This window comes from Calliopsis andreniformis, chromosome 6 (genome assembly GCF_051401765.1).
Source record: "Calliopsis andreniformis isolate RMS-2024a chromosome 6, iyCalAndr_principal, whole genome shotgun sequence".
Taxonomy (NCBI): domain Eukaryota; kingdom Metazoa; phylum Arthropoda; class Insecta; order Hymenoptera; family Andrenidae; genus Calliopsis; species Calliopsis andreniformis.
In genome coordinates, this window is record NC_135067.1 from 14,498,704 (window position 1) to 14,519,130 (window position 20,427).

The following is a 20,427-nucleotide window of genomic DNA, read 5'->3' on the forward strand; positions in this document are numbered from 1 at the left end:
AAGCAAACTGAAATCCTTTAAGAAGGTCGAAACACGCGGGCAGGATCAAGAATACGAAAGGAATCGACTAAGCAGGCTCGGCTCCTTCGCCCAGTACGCTTAAATTTCCTAGATCCACGGCAACAAGAAACTTTCCCATTTATGCGTCAGCGAGACTTGTTCGCCGAGCATTATAAGAAAAACAACGCGGGGATGGAAAGAATGGCCCCACGAAGCACGGCGTCGGAGGACAGTTCTCTATTTTAAAGAAATTCAAATCCTATCTGATATGAAAGTTCGTAGAACAGAATCAGCGACGCGCGGTGGGTGGTTGTCGGTCGCATAGGGACGCAGGAAGGGGGCGAAAGGCACCGAGGGGGCGAGACAGGGCACAACGTATCAGGGAAAGAAGCTGACACGGCTGAATTGCAGAGCCAATCGGATAAGTGCATTCCTATAGAGCCGAGACGTCCCGTCCAATCAGATATACCGTAGTCTTTGACGTTTCTCATGTCGTATCGCAGGATCTTTCGCGGAGTCTGTCTCCCCCCCTCGCCCCTCGACAACCTTCCCTTCCGCCCCTTTCTTTCCTCGTTTTTGCCCCCTTCTAGCACGCTCCGTCAGGGAATCCTGACCGCGGCACCAATCCGCGGGAGCTCTGTCTAAAATGAGAAGAAAAGCCGCGGGAAATGAATCAAACGTCTCTGACGGTTCAATTATTTCCCACGGCCAAGCCCCGCTCGTATCTGCTGCCTTTTCGTCGCCCTCCACTTTGCCGCGAGAGATAGCAGGCTTAACAGGGAAACTAAAAGATCATCTCGGCTTAACGGTTGTCTCGCAGTCTGCAACAGATGCACGACGATCCTTCGTTTGCTTTAAACAGATCTGTCCTTCGAAATTCGAATATAGAATGTTATGATGTGTTATGACGACACCTCCTCCATAACATAATTTTGTGGACACATACGCTCCAGAATCGGAACAGAACAGGCTACATATGGAATCTCACGAAAATCAGGTCGAGGAGAGAAGGTTCTACTATAATCAGCTAAGACTCCTTCTGCCTATGGAGAGAGTCTGTAACTACAGAAAAATGTGAAATTGAGTCTTTACTGAAACAGTAGTAAAATATTTTTAGTAGATACTGCTTTTCTCCATAGTTGGACAGCCTTGGTAACACGCAATACTACGTTCAATTTTATTCCCTGGAATATTGGATGTCGATGCTGACGAAGAAGCGTCAGGAAAAGAATGGGCGTAGAAACGAGTACAGAAACGGTAGGATGATCGAATGCAAGCGTGCCGAAGAGAGGAAAGAGGGCAAAAGCACGCGGACACCGTGGAGCTCCGTGGATGGACTAATCGGATAATTAAGTTGCGCGAAATGGAAGGCTAGCGCCTGGGAAACGAGCATCGGGCACCGAAAGCTCTCTACAGCGCAACGCATCATCGCTATTCTGTAATTAACGTCGCTAATCAGAATCCCTGGAGTAACACGATTATCTGGATGCCCAGGCTGCTTCGAGTCTGACGTAGTCCTGTCGACTGATTGACCAAACCCTGCGAAACCGTTGACGTCACCGAACGACTGTGATGAGTTAGAATCGTAGGATGCCGCGGGATCGTTAATGCATACGTCCATTATCGGAGTTAAGCATCGTGTACGATACACTGCGTAATTGTATCTACGCGTTGCATGTCCCTGAACAGACATTGTCTCTCGCGGTTCAAGGCTTTGTCTGTCCGCTCAACGGCATACGCGATTACTCCCTAGGGAATGTGCTTGCTCGATAGCGGCTATTGAGCGTTCTAAGTTGAATACGATTATTATGATAGCAACCAATTTTTGGGTCATAGGAATATCAATTAATTTCGAGAGAGTTGCCTCGTCCCCGTGAATCGAATCTACGCGGTATTAATTGCGAAGTAAAAATTCCATTCTGGGCGGGGGCAAAAAAACTGGGCAACAATTTGTGAGCAACGCGGGAATAGGAGCAACGGCTATCTGTTCGGGTAAAACGAACACGTATCGGGAAGGTGAAAAAATAGAGAAGAGTATAACCGTGGCGCAACAACGATTTCAGCTTGACGTACGTAGAAACGCGAGAAAGAGAAGAAAAAGAGGAATAACATAACCGCGGTGCAATGTTTGCGAATGGATGGACCTATAGATCAATAAATCGTCGGCTTATAGGAATGATGAAACTCCCGAATAACCGAAACCCTCGGAGGGCGATATGTAGAAATGACTGTAATAAAAATGGTGTTCAATGACCGCACCCCTGCCGATCCGTAATCGTCGATAATAACAAACTCGTCGTTTTCTCGTTTTATCACTTGACACCGGCGCGAGCGCATAAATCCAACGATCGTCGGAAGGCTGCTGCGTTACAGCGATACAGAACGACGTGTCGCGAATTTTTCAAATGCCGTTTAACCGGTTCGCCCGTAAATTCGCGGCTTCGAGACTGCATGGAGGCCAACTCGACGAGAGGACGGATCGACAGAGGGGGAAAAAAGGCAGGGAGTAGAGCGAACGGAAGAACGGAAAAAGGAAAAAGTCGGGGGGGAAAAAATAGGGGCGCGAGAACTGGAACCAATGCGCATCCGCCACGTTTGCTCAATTCGGCTTGTCTATCCTTCGTTGACATAGAGTCGCGCCCGACTCCTCTTCGTTCGGCGCCGAAAAAAAATTTATTTTTCAGTGCAGTTTGCACTGCCGCGTTTAATTTATCCGTTTCAATTCCTCGCGTGTTTAAAATACATTTCGACTCGCGCCGTGCGCCGTCAGTTTTTAATAGGCGAACATCACTGCATACTTGTTAAGCAAACGTGCTCGCGATGTTGTTTCAATGTAATATGAAATATGGAAAATAAGTTGAAATATCGCTTCTAAAAGTTTTCAGGATTTGGGTAATATTATCTCCCTATGTGCGTTCTATTGTGGAAATGGAGGCTGTTTAATTATTTCAGAATCGTTGGCGCAAACGGCGTGACGTATACGTCAACATGAGAAATGAGGACTTCATGCGTGGACCACGGCCTGACACAAATTTCCTATTTTCCTGTCACATCTGCCAACAATTTCCAAGCGAATCTAGGAAACCCACACGCGTTGAGATTAAGTAAAGGATCAGAGGTTTGATCGAGGGTTGGCAGGTATGTTACGATGCATTACGTTGTATTGTCGGTCTGAAAACAGTATGATTAGTTACTTCAGTTGCGCGTAGCATGGGTTTAGAAATAGTCTTTAACCATCTAACCCCCAGTGATGACAGTCCCTCCATCCACTGTCAGATGCAATGGAATATTCGCCTATTTTCATGGCATTTTGGACTTTTCCATTTTAAAATTTAATTCCTATTAAACATCTCTCGGAAAAAATTTTGATCTCAGAATTATAAAAAATTGTGAAGAGCTAGAAAGCGACGAGTCGTCAGTGACAGAAAATAATTTAATCCTGGTATATAAAAATTTCAATTCATAAAAGTTATTCTGTTACAGGTGAAATATAATACAGCAGTGACAGAAACTGAAGTACACCGAACAGACAAATGTCTCATTTATCAATTATCCATAACAGTGCCAACATGTGCGACCAGTATTCCCCAAAACGGCCAGCATCATCGTTTACCGAAAGCCACAATTTTTTCAATCTACCGCTGACGCTGTACTATGTATATCCCATCCCTCTGATGACTGATTTAATTAGCAGAATTACTCCCTGGACAGCAACACGAAACACGACGAACTAACTTAACAACGGGTCACTGGTAATCTATCGCGCGTACGAACCAGTCCACCGACATACGAGAGCTCGCATAAACACGTACGTGTGTGTGCCTGCAGCCAGGCTGGCAGTCGAGTTAGTTCGCAAATACTGCGGCATAGAAGACAGTTCTGCATGGCGTTTCCCCTCGCACAGGCTGGCCAAACGTCGGTGGCGCGCGCGACGGTTTCCTGGTCGATCGCAATTAAAACGTTAAGCCGAACTGCGGCGGCTAATTTTCATTGTTGAAGAAACTTATATTAGAATTTGCGAGGGAACTGCTGGGGTATTTCAGCGATGCGGTCGGATCCGCGATAGTTTTTGGCCGTTCCTCCCGATAAATCGCGAAACGACTCTCATTCTAGCTATCACGAATTTAATTAGGCGACAAAGTACGTCGCGTCACGGAATTATTCAGCGCACGTTCCCGACGAAGGACCGATCGATCCACGAATTTTCGGACACGAATCGAGGGAGAAAGCACGAAGCTGTACGTAACACGCGGCCCGTTAAAGTTCCAAAGTTACCTCGACTATCTTGCTCCTGAATACGCTCGCGTACCTCCGGCACAATGTTCTTGTTACGCTTGGTCAGAAATAACGGCAGGAGTCGTTAGAAGTTGTAGGTACAATTTCCGGGATAACTTAGCTCCCGTGTGAACTGACAGCGTGACGTTCCGGAGGCGCTTGAACCTTTATTCATGGATAAAGTACGGGGAGCATTTTCCAATAGTGACCAGAGCTGAGGAATTACACTGAGCAGTTCTTGTTTTATGAAACAGACGATCTTTAGAGGTAGGGAACATATGGACAAGTTTCAAGGATTCGTGATTTAAGATCTTAATGACGTTATTCAAACCTAGTCTACATTTAAAATTACAAATTATTTAAAAGTAATGAATTTCAAATTCAAATATTTGAAAATTCAAATATTTCAAAATTCAAATATTTGAAAATTCATATTTTTGAAATACTTTCCCGCGCTAATCTAGATATTTAAATAAGTAATTTCGCGCATCGCCTGGAACAAATCTTTAATCGTAACGTGAATCCTTCCAGCTCCTATCTCCAAATAACTCTTCGCAGTGTTTTGAGTAATTACCAGCCGTGTGGGACATCAAGCTAAATTTATTCAAACGAATAATTCCCGCTCGAAAAGAGATCAGCCCTCAAAGGGTTAATTCATGCCCCCGCAATGAATCTAGGGAAAAAAATAATGAATAATGGCGGTCCATAAATCGCCCGAACGTTGTGGCTCGTGCAAAAAGTACAATCGTATAATTTATCGCGTTCACGGTGTTCATGGTACCTGGATGGAAGCGGTGAGGAACGAGGGAAAAGAGAAAGAGGAAAACAAGAAATCCGGTGTTTAGCGTGCCCGATGGAGAGCGAATACCCATTAAATTTCAGACAGAACGGTCTGCATGATTCGCTTAATGACGTTCCAAGGCAGCATGCGTGCGTTAAATGCCAGAAGCAGTAACGATCTGTCAGAAGGGTCAAGTCACGTTTTCAGGGAAATAGTATTCACAGGTGTTCCGTCAGGTGTAGGTAGATGGAGCCAAGACGCGTCGATTTTTACAGACACCGCTTTTATAGACTGTCTGGAACGTAACTTCTGTTCCCATGCACGTATGTACGTCCAATTCCAGTCGCTTGTTTAACGCCGACATGCCTGGCATTGCTTATTAATATCAGGGACTCTATATGCGAAGCCACCGAGTGTTTGCATAATGAAAGGAACGCGGTCACGAGTGTAACTGCACAGAGATATAGTAGTCCTATTGCATTATTGCGTTTCCATTAGTACGTGATAATTAATACCGAAATGTTCGACGATATAACTACGAGTTTAGTGTTTTCTAAACTTCTGTCTGCGTGTCGTTAGACACTCCGACGCTTCCGTCTTGAGAATTAATTATTTTAGAAATACCTGAGTGAAATGTATAGCGATTAAATTCCTGGTGGAGAGTACAACTATAAAATTAATTATTATCCTTTTTTGTAATTATGTTAACACTTTCTGGCGTCCTTACAGCCATGTAGAGAAGTTCTTGCACAGGGAAATCCATTAAAAAAGAAAGAGGACAAAGTTCGGCAGTTCGAACGAAATACCCACGAATTCTCAAGGAGTCTTTTACCAGGAGTTCTATTTCCGAGGTCCTTAATTTATAATTGGATTTGCGGCATTTCCCTCCTTACTGGGGTTGTCGGGTATTCAGGTCGACCGGCTCTGTTCCAGATTTCCGGTTGAAAATAACCAATGGAATTGCTTCATAAGTAACTACACTCTAATTCTTGTTAATTAGTTTAACGTCGAACTACGATTTTCAGAAGTAACAGTGGCATCAGTTCTCTGTCAGAAATAATTAATTAATCCATACGTTCGATGTATCGTTATCAAGAATTCACCCGAATAGCAAATCATCAAACGAAACGTTATCAAAGATTCACGCACATTATAGAAATTACCCACACGAAAAACTGTAGTACCCCTTAAAAACAATGTTTGAGATAAAAGAAGGAAATTGTAACATTCAGGAAAGTTGTAACTCCACGCATCCTTATAACAGAACGAAAAAATGTGAAGCAAAACCGAGTTGTCATCGTCTCGTAACTCGTCGTTCCCCGAACGAAAATTCACTGTTCTGATGTTGCACCAAGACAGGAGGACATAAGAATTTACGGTGTCACAGCGTATCCTCGTGGCTGCTACACCATCCAACCGCCGCTATTAAACAGGCATGTCATAAAAGCGCGCTGTTAAACAGTCGATATCTCTGAAACGGTGTACAGGCTTTCCGTGCAGCTCAGTTGCTGTGTGTCTACTGTTCTGAAGAACTCTACACGGTGACGTCCGCGAGAAATACTCGGAAAAGTTTGATTACGTTGGCAACGATAGTTTAAAGAGGACTTTAGTGTACTAGACTATCTGTCATGGTTTATAGAAAAGTTTAGAACTTGTGAAAAGACTATGGTTGGAACTCAAATTTCGGAATACTATATAAATACGAGATTTATATAGTTTTACGTTTATTATTATACAATTAATGAAAGTTTCGCTTCCACTAGATTTTCCAGATTCTTAAACTGTGTTTCTCTGTTGCACGCGAATTGCGTGTTCACAGATATGGCTATTAAGCGAGGTAAACTCTTAATTTCCGTAGGGGTGAACTGAAAGATCGATGCGTGCACGCGTGATTAGACGCTGGCACATCCGCACGATCCATCGAAAAATAAATGAGACTGAAAAATGGGTTCGTGCATAACACATAAGCGAGCTAAAGATAGCGGAAAGGCGTCGCGTTCTGTGTGCGTCTATGAAGAAGGACATGGAGGAGTTCGCGGAGGAGGGATGGCTCGTAGGATTTAAAGGGTGGTCGAAGGAAGTGGAGAAGATGGAAGGGTTAATGCAAGTCCGTGCGAGGACACCCGCTGTGCCCTGCGGGAGTTAACGCGGGAATCGCGTGTTTCTAACGCGAAACACGGAACACCGTCGAACGCGACAGAAGAAAGAGGTCTCGAGCGTGCTTTTGGGGAGAAAAAGGGCGGATCCTCCGTGATTTTCACCTTTCAGATTTTCCTATGAACCGCGTAATACGAACCTTGATACTAGATTATGGTGCAGTTTCAGAGATTATAAAAATTGACAGTAACAATCTTGAAACTTTAAAGCAGTATCATATGAATTTAATCATTCTGTGAGCAGTGAAGAATGAAGCATATCATCAGTCTTTTTAAATATCTTCATGGAAGGCAAATGAAGCTTCGAAGGCTATATAAATCTTCCCTACTAAATATTGTAGATACAAGTCTTTAGATTAATGCAAGTAACTACTATTCAAATTTCCATTTGAACTGAGTAGTTTTCGAAATCTTCTACATACTCTTAAATAAAAATTCAATTACATTCACTAAGTGGCATCCCTTTAAGCTTCCTTAGTTAGCCGCCCCTTAAACGGCGATCGAGTAATCGTATTTTCATTTTTACGCTACTCCCTTTGTTGTTTCCAATGGAACAACCCGCCGAACAGCAAAAGAGCGTGTTCATGCGGATCACGTTCCGTTCACAATCAGAAGTAACGAACCAGTTTGCGCCCGGTTCACCCTGTCAGCAACACCGTGTGCACGGCTGAAGGTTCGCAGCGGAAACGTATCGTGCACGAGGAATCAGTTGTCCCCTCCTGGTAAAGTAACACTCGCGACTAACAGATACCAGATTTATGACGTTCCATTGCTGTCGCGAGGTATCTAGGAGGATTATCGTGGCCTGGTGCAATGAGGTTATGGACACCCTTGGGACTCCCGCCGACCAGATAAGACTTCACGCTACGCTGAACTATGCGCGTTCACCGACGTAGAATCTCGTATCCATCGCCAACCCACACCTTTCAACCACCCCTGATAAATTACTCAACACCTTTCTCATCCATCGCTCCGGCAATGGTTCCGACCACGCGCTAGCCTATCACCGGAAAACCTTATAACCAGCGGGTGAGCTTCGCCGGCTACCCTTCAACCCCATTCTCGTTGCAGAAAATAAGGAAGTTCGAGGATTGCTCGAGATACGCGGCGAACATGGGGTTGTAACGTTCGCGACGTTCAGAATAATGCGCTCGTTGCGGAGGGTTGGTGTAGGTCTAGTATAAGAATGTCTGTGATAGGTATCTATTTATGTCAAAAAAGACAGAAAGTATTTCAGAGTTCTCGCTGTATACTGAAAGACAAAATATAGGCTATTTCAAAACCAACAAGCTACATAAAAAAGTAAGTAAAAAATATAGAATAGACTTATCTGATTTCACACTTTAGTTCTGAAAAAAGTGACTTAGTCGCGAAAAGGTACTTAATTCAAGTCTGTCTAAATATTGACTATATCTACTGTAACGTAGAATTATTTCTCTTGCTTTGTAAATCTGCTTGTATCACCGAATTATGGGACATTCCTATAGATATTAGAGACTATACACAATTCCTCTGCTTACGTTTAAAGAAAAGATAATTTATTTTTAATTTATCTTTCGCGAATCAATTCACGGACTATTAAAACAGATTTGACTGAAACAGGAAAAGATGGTGCGCGATTCTACCAAAACGCGTCGTAGTATGAAGACAGAAGAGCGAAAGTACTCAGTGGCGACGTTTTCATCGACGATTGCCGGCTGGCAAAGGGGTACAGGACTCGGAAGGAAGATCTACGATCCAGAGAGAACCTTAATAATCCCGATTCATAAAGCCTGGTATCCCAACCTCGATACGTTGGTGTCAACCACGAGTCGGCTGATAAAGAATGACGATCGTAAGGGAAGAAAGTTGCAAGGCGCTTATCGCCCAATAAATTCTACTTCAGCTACCGCTCCATCGTCCCGCCAACCTGCCCCGCCGTCCGATTCCTTCTATTTCATCTCGTCCCGTTTTCAAGGGCTGTTGCAAAAACCTGTGTAATTATCGCCGCTAAGTTCCAACTAAATTTTCCGCTAACGACGATTTACGATCGAATTAACAGATTGCCCGGTGGCTATACAGCTTTACCGACTAACTCTTCTTCTGCTATTTCGCCATCCCTTCTCCTGTTTTTCCTTTCTCTTTCGTGTCGATTTTCCTATGCTCCAAACGCTTTAGACGGGGAACGTCGAACAGCGAGGAAATTTCGGGACGAACTTGTACTCGTCGATCGAGCTCGACTCGCTAATAAAGCAGACGGCCAGGCAAATTAAGTTCGATTCTCCTGGAGACGAATCTCGTCAACTGACTCCTCTTCTTCGCTGTAGCGGGCTCGATGAGCGACGAGGTAATGGGATTTTCTACGACTAAGACGAACGACCTAGTGATTGAAGTAATCAGTAGAGGCACTATCGGCTACCATTCGCGATTTTGAAATTGCTTTCTTGCTGACAGGCTAACGGCGCGGCGCGCCTCGATTGCGCAGAAAATTCGCGGTTATCGCTTCAATGGAGAAACGCGTCGTTTGTCCGTCTCATTCATCATCGATCGAACGTCGAGTGATCTATAGTACCCACTTCATTTCGTTGCAATTATGGATAGGTACAGGAGCGTACCTCTGCCATGAAATTCTGTTACTTCAATTCTAATTTCATTTTAATGGGAAATTTTCGAGTCTTCAAGTTTGTAGACGTTTCAATCTTTAGTATTGTTATATTATATTTGTTTCCATTCGTGGTTTCTAGCTTTTGATACTCTGTACTTGAGCTTTGAGTGTTTCCATCCTGGCGCGATAAGGGTTAAACCAGTGGATCGTTTGGAAACTGTCGGAGCGTTTGAGCGAGTGGCAAGTTTCTGACTTCTAGCGGGAAAGTAACGCTCAGTAGCCGAGAGCGAAGAAAACGTAATTTCCAAACGATCTAATAAAACAAACGTTATAGACAGCCCACTCTCAGGGGAGAAGTCCATGGAAGAAGCGGAGAAAAAGAGGGGCCAAAATAGGAGCTAGACAGCACGTAACGGATACATCGCGCTGAAATTGAGATTGGTTATCGAAGACTTCCACCTTCTCGAGGCTGATGGGAGTAGCGTGGCGCCGACACCGTAGCGCAATGTGGTTTGGCAGGGCTGTGGGGGCTCAAATCGGATAGTTTGTTCATTAGAGATATTTTCCGATCGCGAGAGTGGCTGGAGGAGCGGGAGAGCGTGTTCAACGTGTATTTGTCTTGATAAGTTCGAAGCAGAAAATGAGACTGTCGATAGGAGTACTCCTCGTTGGGCTTCTATCCTGCTACCTTTACTCTCTCTCTCTGTTCCATGACAGTCCCTCTCACAGGGAGAGAGATGAAGTCGCTAGAAAGTGAGGATCCTGGTCCATTTAATGATGGAATAATGACCCGAGAACTTTCGAAGTATCATTCTGGCAATGAACTGCTTCCAAATACGATTGCTGCTCGATAATGGACACGTGATGACCGTTTAGGGAACTGCACGATCTTGAAGTGGTCTTGGAAATCGTGGAGATGCGATTTGGTAAATCGGAGAGCGCAATGCTGGCATAATAGAGTAAGGAAGAAGTAAAACTGCGGGTCTGTGGAATTACTGGACTTTGGAGCGAGTTGAAGTGTACGTAGATATGAATTTATTCAAGCAAGATAAACTAGAAAAATCGGAGGAGGAGACTACCAAGCGTTCAGCAAAGTAATTCTAAGAAATAGAATATTAATATTCATCATATTTTCTGCCTAGATATTATATACAAATTAGCGTGAGTAGGAAACATCAGAGCACCAAGAAATCCCAATTTTATGCCAACCATGATCCTAGAATTTGAGCACCAAAGTTAACTGCCTTCAAATGTTTAGAATTACGTAATACGACTACCGTTATCAGGATTCTGTCTTTCTAAGGAATTCTAAAGATGGAAAGTGACTTTCGCAATTCACCCTTACAGGTTTCAAGTGTGAAGCAGGTTGAGAATGAAAAGCTTGAAAAAGTAAACAGGATTGTGTGGATAAGTCTGGTATCGATTTCCAGACGATTAAGGAAAGAGGGAGAGAATTTTCGCGTATACCCGTTTGACCTGGCACACATGCCGCCTATAGATCAAGCAGAACCCTTAGGACAAATCCCTGTGCCATGGGCTAACCATTAATTTACAACCCGCAGAGTAACCCCATGCCTCGTCCCTCCTGCATACTGGTTCCACGTCCCTTTGCGGCAGATATGAGCTACGACATAGCGCTGAGGGATTCAACCACCCTTGTTCCCGAACCCTATACCAGCGTTCCTCTATCTCGCTCGCCTATCGTCTTTGTTCACCCTCTTCAACCAGACATTCTCTAAGCGGTTTCCACCTACTAGAGAAATTTCGCAGATCGCCGGAGAAAGCACTGGCTACAGAACAAACAAAATTGACTATTGAACAATTCCTATCCAGATTCAACAGCGTTTCAGAGTCCCGAATCGACTGGCTATTCAATGAAAGGAATAACTCTGCTTGTTTCATTATTGCAAAGCCTCGAGAGTTTCAGTCACCGAATATTTAATAATCCAGAAACATGTCGCGGACAGGCCGACAAGAGAACGCTTCATGAAATCCCAAGGCTGAAGTTCCTAATTACCATCGGACTTCGAGCCATCCTTGGTGAGCGAAGAAGGGCAGACTGGAAGGAAGTGAAGAGAATAGGAATGAGCTTGGGTCTGCATTCTGATTCTACGAGCCCTATTTCCGTATAATAAACGGGTGTGAATAGGCCCGGCTGTTGCGTCTGCTTTATAACTCGGTGCAAGTAAGTTGTCCCGTGTTTCGTTTTGTTGTCCGGCTACTTCGTCCTTACCTTCTTCCTCTCTCTCTCTCTCTCTCTCTTTCCCTCTCATAGGAATGAAAGGAATGAATAATTAGAGAGGGAGTCGGTCGGGGCAGACGGCTGAAAGTTTTTGGCCAATTAATTAAACGGAGAAGAGCAAAACGGCTGATCGTAGACGACGTCGGTGCGAGCGAGACAGGATAACTTAAAGAATCGTGCGACAATTCAACTGCGATTATCGCTGCACGATCCCTTTAAACAACACGCTGTTATAGAAACGCGCCAATTAGTAGTATAGCCTGGTTAATGAATTTCAGATACCCTATAAGGAATCGGCGATGTCGAGGGATAAAGGACGAGCAGGGGAAATAATTTACCATTGACTCGTCGAGGATGTCGCGAACTTTTAAGAGAACTACTGGCTCTCATTACTGCGCATTGAAGGTAGTAATAGAGACTACAAGTGTAAGTGTAAATACGTGTCTTATATTAATTCTTAGTTAACAGTAGAATTATCTATGATTAATGTATGCATATTCCTGTTGGGATGTAAAAATAGCAGGTGGTTGAAAAAATAAATAGGTTTCAAAACAGTAATGTTCACTTGTTATAATATTCTGCGACAATTCAAAGTAAATATAATGTGCCTGCCATTTCGATGGGGTAGTAGATCTACTATCAAGTGTAAAACAAATTTATTTTACAAAATGAAGGTTCATGTTTGCTATCTGTAGCGCAATCCATGAAAAGCGAGACTCCAATATCCGCCGTTGTCACTGTTCTCCTTTCCATTTTGATGGAATATGGGAATCCACAAGTACCTACGCTTATGTCTTGTAAATTCAATTTCTCATTCAATTCTGAATCTCGCAGATATATCAACGAAATTTATATTCTACACACGATTCCTTATCTTTTCAGTAGTGAGGATAATGGCAAACTATAACTGTCTTTACACTACTCCTCGCATAAAGTTTCCTTTTCTTCTGGTTAGAATATTATGTTTCATATATCCTCGAAATTTTTCCCAATTCAGTTCACAACTAAGACATTCATTCTGTGACGAATTAATCCTGATAAAAGACCCGCAGAAAGCTGTGACACGCTTTCCCAGCTGCATCACGACACGAGATACATCATCAAATCAGCGTAAACAGTCCCGACCTCGCGCATATTGCCCTTCTTATTCCCATTTCAGTGTCAAGCCATACGTCAAATTGTCCTGGACTTAATTCTCCAACTAGGGGAAGAGAGCCAGGTTATGACTACGGCGATGGTTTCGGCGCGTCGGGCATACCTGCCGCTTGCATGTTTATACCCTCTCTTTGATCGCAAGCCGTTCGAGGATACATCAAAAGGAAGACTAGCTGTCTCCTATTCACACAGGGACAGCTTGAATCATGAAAGCACGGCACTTCGTGAAGCGCATTACGGTAAGTACACCATGACGAATGTAATGAATAATCAAGGCAACAGTGTCATCCAGGAATTCGCGATTTCTGGAATGTCTGGCTGACAGCGGGATTACTATGTATATGTAGCGAACCAAGTCTTGTGGCACGGCGAAGACGAGTGGGTACAGCTGGCTCTAGAAACAAGTTACACTCGTGAGTTCCTCGGTTCACATAAAATGTGTTGTGAAACTGATCAGGTAGGTAGGATAGTTTCTGCAGACGCTGCCTTTTTATAGAAACGTGCACAGTTCTATGTCAAAAAGTGCGATTTATGATAAATTGAAGCGCTTCGTAAAAACCATTTTAGCTTTCAGCCAATTTGAATCTGCGCTAATTGTAAATCTCAAGCCTGGACTTTAGTCCGAGACTAATTTAGTCCAAGACTGCTTTAGTTTGATTGTGAGAGTAAGTCCCAAGTGCAGACTGGGGGTTTAGTCCGAGACTAAGAATAAGTGAACTTCGAGAGTAATTCCAGCACTCTCGAAAAACGTTCAGCTCTACATTCAGTCTATTTCCTTCTCTCCAGCTCGTCCACTACCACCTGTGCCGACGCCACACACCCTCTTGGTCGATCTCGCCCCTTCTTTCGACCCTCGTCGACGTCGCACTCGTTGTCGTCCCCTCGTTTCCTTCACTTAAAACCCGGTAATTACTCTGATGCTGGCATTTAACCGTTCACATTACGCCGCGCGTGGATTTTTCGTCTGTCGACGTCACTTCGAAACTGTTGCTCGAGGCCTGTTCTCCAAGCGAAGGTACGCCCATTTTTGCTACCCTCGGCTAGGTCCCTGAACACCGTTCACTGAGCACTGTAGCAAGGTTACCAAGTCACGACACAACAATTACACTCGGAGAACTTAACTCGAACTTTGGACAATTTGCATCAGCTGCTAAGACACAATTAGAGGGAAACTATGGAAATTGTGCGGCAATCTGAATTAATAGAAAGCAACTATCTTGCTGGGAATTCAAAGCGAAACGAGGACGCGGCTAAAATCTCCGTCAGATAATTTCTTATTAACCGTGAGTGTTACGTGGTGGAAAGGGGAAGACGCGATATGATAATTAGACTGTTTTCAAAATGCTGAAATTGAGGGTATAATTGAAAGAACTCTACTGGATAGAGATGTGACTAAAAATGTTATTCTACTGAATGTTTCGTGAAGTTTTTTGATCGTAGGAATGATACAGTACAAATGCTGGCGAGGAAGAAGTGAATATAAAACCTGAAACTTGTTTCACAAGTCACGTTAAGATACGTAGGATACAAACTTGAAGCAATAAACACTGGAAGAGCATTGTTATTCCAGCTGAAGTTTATAGCTGATAAAATGACGGATATGTGAAAAGATAACGACTCTTTATGCAAGAAATTACAACGCAGGATTAAACTTTTTAATTACATCTTAGTAAATATACGTTCCACGCACCTCTGCATTAAGATTCTTTATTCATTCATTCGCGAACAAAAAACATTCAAATTCTATTTCCTAACTCCAGTAATTGAACTGTTTGATCCACTAAGATTCTCCTGAAAGCGCTTCCAACCTCGAAGATGAAGCTATTTTGAAGTTTGAAGTCTGAGAAATTGTCGAAGTTTCATATCCTGATTTTACTGAATCAAAGAGAATCTGTAGTCCGTACCCAACTTACTTAACTAATTCTTTACGAAAGCTTCGAACTTCCATGAAGCCAATGCTCAGAAATACAGACTTCGCAAAGACTTTGTAGAACGAAAATGCACTAGATGCAGAATGTCAGTACGTATCGTTTCAGAGACCAGTTACTTTCAATTATTCTATGTTCACATCTGCTTTTTACATGCTAGAGATAAAGTGCAGATGCTAAAAATTTCCGAACCCCATCCATTAGTCCTTACTCTCAACAAGTTACTGCTACGAGCGCCTTCGAGGATCACTAATCGAATTATCGAGGCGGCTAATAACCCATTTTGGAGCCAGGACGACTGTTTATGATAATGTCCTGCGGTAGGAAAGGATAACAGGCACGAAATCCATGTGCACAGATACAGGCAGAATATCTCGTGCAGCGAGCAAGCGGCGAGTTGGTAAGTGCGATGTATCTGCGGCAGATAGGGAAAGCAAATAATGGGCGCCTGGGATCGCTTCGTGGTGAGCAGGTAGAGCTGGTCTTGCACTCGTTGTCACATTTATCTGGCTGATAAGTCTATTCCTGGCGGTGCATCTGGGCCTACCATCTTCGAATACGTTGTGCGTGCCGGATGACTATAAGTGTACGTGTCATTAATGTTATGAGCCTGGTGCCAAAATAGACATTGCACGCGCGTAATTCGCTCTCGAACGAACACGGTACAACGGGTGTCGTTCGCCCTCCTGTTTTCTGCGAGAGAAATTTGTAGATATTTCTATTAAATCAGTGATACTGTATCTATTTAAAACATATGTTGTATCGTGAAATATGTATGTAGATGGGTCTCTGAGATTGTGATATTGTTCAATGAAAATATTTGGAAGAATCGTACGAAAAAAGTAAGTGGATATGTTCTGTCATTAATGGAGGCGATTTAGTGTTGTTGTAGGAAGCATGCAACTAGTCTGAAGAGTTGGCGATAGCCTAATACTATCTCCTCATTCAAAGTAGATACTACTGCTTAAGTAAATAATACCATCTTACTAGGAACTTTATAGGATACTATAGAATACTTTGCAAGAATGTTAATACTCCGATTAGTATGAAACTCACAATTATGTGATTTAACCCTACTATTGAAATAAAATTCACACCACTAGTGACTAACTTGCAACGTACTATCACAAGCTTCGTGACAACCCACATTTGCATACTTCTAGATCTCTTAATCCATCTCTACTCCACGTTCCTAAAATCACCATTAAAATGACAACCCCGTTTCGCTGGATCGATGCTAAACTATTTAAATGAAGCCCAGTGAGTTAATTTAAAACCGAATTAGCATAAGGCCATGGTTACAGTGGACGCAATTTCACGCGAGCAGATCTTCGCGAGATCACTCATACATACAGTTACACGTACACGTGATTATAACGGTGTAGAGTCGCAGGAGTTCGCGCGAAATCGCGTCGGCTGCAACCACGGCCTAATGCACAAGGATATAACGCAGCTTGCATGTCCGCGCGACTTGGAGAGGAAACGCGAGCACGCGAAAGTGGAATGCCGCGGCGCTGTTAATAAGCTCTCCAGGAATCTTTGGGTCGGCCATCAAAAGCCCTCATAACTCAAGATCAAAAGAGAACGACGTTCCATAAAACCGCTGGATGATAAGCGATCGCAAATGCACGGTGGTAAAAATGCGGATGCCTCTCAGAGACATGTCATGCGAGTGACTTTTTCTCCCTCGAGATCTGCTTATTAAACAGCAAACTTTGAGAACAGCTAAGATAATCTCAGCTTCAAGGTGAAGCTAGTCAAATTTCGACACTGCGACAATATGACACTGTTATAAGGAAAGAAGCTTATATAATCATTATGCAATGATATTCTAGATTCTCCTGCTCGCTGTAAGGCATATACTTCCATATGCACGTACTTAATAAGTTTCATGTAATGGGACTGACCTTGATCGCCGTGTGGTGGGATCTTTCATGACCATGACTTCTGTGATATCTCCATATTGGGTGAAGTACTCCCTGAGGCTCTCTGAAACGATAAAATAATTACGCTATTAATTTTTGAATTTGCTAGTCACATCTTATACATTTATGTCTTTTAAAGGATTTTAATAATACATAGTGAAAAAGGATGTACTAGCTTCTTCCACCTCTTTGTTAAAGGCGATTTATTATTGGCGATTATCTACCGCAAAAGTGGAGTTCATTTTCAGGCTACAGCTTGGTCATCAATTAGTTATAAAGAACATAATGAAACTACCATTCTATGAATCATATGATACGAGGAGAATTTACGAGTGGCCATTTTCTGTTGGTTATCGGCGACATTGTGCTCGTTACGCTTAATCCAAAGAATAATTTCAGCAAATCAGTCCCTATAGTGGGAGAAGTTTTCGTTTGATCGTTGAATCCTCGAGCATCGCGGAAACGCGAGGGACTGAATTTCAACAGTGAATAATCGCGAAGGTCTTATCTCGTTCCTTCCTTCTTCGAGAACCATAGTCACTCTCGAAGTAGACCCGGACCTTTTGTGAATCGAACTAGAAACTGACACGCAACCATCGTGGGGTGTAACGTGAACACTGTCAGTCAGAGAATAGACAAACGAAACTTTAACTAACACTTGCAATAGGAAGACACAATAAAGACTGAACACTGTACTAATACATTATTGAAACAAGGTGCAAGAATGAATAGAAATGGATAATTAAATCACGTATAGTCACAGTCATTCATAGTCTTAAATTCTCAGCACCAATAAAATAATGTACCCTTGCAAAAGTATAATCAGAATTCAGAAGAATTCATTTTTCTTCCCAGATACTGGTATTTATAATTAATTAATTAATAGCAGTTCTATGTTAAAAGTTCTAAATAAATTTATTTTAGATTTCAAAGAGTGCTTCAGTGAAAACACACCTACCTAATTCTAGCTCTTGGTGTCACGAAACATTGGGTAGAACGGAACGAGGCGGTTCGTTAACGCTAATTAGAATTATTAGATAACAATGTAAGTCGACGGTACCGAGCGTAATCCCCGTCATTTATGAACACGCTACGTGCGTACGCGAGAGAGTTTTAGCTTAGCTTAACACCGTAGAAAATTAATTGCGCACACTTGACAAGTTAAGCCGCGGAGTGTAATTAAGAAATATCTGACACCAAACTTTCGCTCGTTTGAGAATTTATAGTCACCGTGATATTCAATAATTTGTCAGAATATACATAATACACGTTGGTGCTTTGCTGATAAAAAAAACGTTAAAGGATTCAATAAAAAATTTAATCCATAATATTTGCTTCTAGATTGTAATTCATGTACCTATCGAAATCACTTGTCACCTCGCTTTATCATAGAAGGTACTTTATTCGTTATCTAGGAAGTAACATCCTATTAGTCAACGAATATTGGCACACAACGAGCAAGATGTTCTCCCTCGGATGAAATGAGGCATTAAATGAAATTTAATAACGCATAATAATTTACGACAGACTTAATCCTTACACCGCGCAACCAAATTTGCCCCTCCAACAAAGGACACCCTCTTGACCTCCTTTATACATATATATCAAAAGGGTGAACTCTGGCCGTAGGCCAACATGGACACGCTCCAAATACATCTTACACCCTATCTAATTATACGCTATTTTATCCAGATCGCTCTGAAGACCTCGTAATGCTCGGCAGTTACTCGCCTATTCGGTCGCGAGCGGTCTTCGGCTTCGATAAATTGCAGATGCGCCATCGTGATACGCCAGCCAGGGATAGTATCGTGCATACGTTCCTGCCTGCCTTCCTTTTGCTTCTTCCGTTCGTGTCCATTCGGTTCGTGACTGTCCCATACCATAAGGTACGGGGTAATCTAATAAGAAGAAAATTCGAAAACGAATCTGTTCCTACCCGACGATCGGGCGGGCCTCTAAATTCAAATATTCCCTTGCTTCCTCGAGCACGCAATGGAGTAGGCTACTTCTTAGATGCAATTAAGTCGCGACGATAGCCTCTATTAAGTTCATCCCATTTCAGGGATATTCTGAAAAAGTAATGGGTTTCCCCTGAGTCGTCTGGGAAAGCACTCGAGGAAACCTGTAATGAATTATCACATTGTATTATTAAATGTGATTGTTATGTCCTAATGGGTGAAGAAAGAGGGAAAGGATGGACGGTGGTGAAGCGGAACGCTTATTGTTTATTCAGTAGATGGCGTTAATCAATGAATTATTGGTGTTCCCAGGCCATTAGCCAGTGAATACCACCTGTTTGGTAACGAGCTGTTCGCATAAATTACATCATCCTACGGAATTAATTAGTGATACTTAATTAGTATTCTATGGAAATTAAGGTGGACCTTCTTTGTTGGCAACCAGTGCAGAGTAATTTGAATGTTATAGTTACCTGCGTGTTGCTAATGAACCCAGGGAATATTTCGGCACTATAATCAATCTTAATTTTTTAATAAAGTTCGTGCTTGGAACAATAGAATTAAAAGAATAGGTAAGTAAGGAACATTAATTCCCTTCGTTATTCTTCCTTTACTGCAGGCTGTCTCAACGAACAGAAAATTCGTTCGAAAATATTGTAGCATCGCAGTTCGCGAGGTCATGAGAGAATTAGAGATCATTTCTGAAGAAACTGGAGGACTGAACAGATCAAATTGAATTTGCCCCGCAGAATATGAAATGAATGGGTTCGTCTGCCTTTGGTCATGAAAGTGTCGTTAGACCCAAGAGGACATAACAGATTTAATGATACTCTTTTAATTTGTCTCGGTCCAGATTGATAGAAGCAATTATGTCGTTCGCAAGGAGACACCTTGAAAATGTTTCCGTGTTCAACGGAAATTTACAGACATCATTTCCCTAATTGTCCTCCGGTTCAGCTTATTTTTCACCCAGGGACGCAGTCTTTTCTGGTGTTTGATGGCATGAATCTTCAAAGGCATGGTTACAATTCTTTCCTTTATGGACCCGAAACGCTGCCAATTTCCAGTAAGAAAGCAAACAACATCCATCTCCGGCGAAACTTTGAATGTAATTTTATTACAAATTTTCCGTTTATCCAATTCTCTATACGATTTAGGAGCTACAGGCAGTTCGATCTAATTCATTCTATTAATACGATAACATTAATTGCCACGGATTTAACGCGCTGAAACGCATTGAGAGTTCGAGAGTGAATTTCAATAAATACCGATTAGCAATAAATCATTTGGGACAAATGAATTATTGCATTATACGCGTAACACTGTAACGCGTTTAACGTATATTGTTATTAATGAATTCTAAAACAGGCAGAATCGTATTTAGCGCATCAGCTCTAGGTCCGCTTTTGACAGAGGCATTATA

General features: G+C 42.6%; 1 protein-coding gene across 12 annotated transcripts in view; it reads right to left on the reverse strand.

Annotated features, from left to right (window-relative positions):
- Rbp6 (RNA-binding protein 6) overlaps window positions 1–20,427 on the reverse strand; it is a 585,462-nt gene that overhangs the window by 348,332 nt on the left and 216,703 nt on the right. For all 12 annotated transcript variants that reach the window (XM_076381097.1, XM_076381090.1, XM_076381093.1 and 9 more), the window contains exon 3: window positions 17,029–17,110. In XM_076381097.1, coding sequence (XP_076237212.1) covers window positions 17,029–17,110 — 82 coding nt within the window. The remainder of the gene's footprint in view (window positions 1–17,028; window positions 17,111–20,427) is intronic.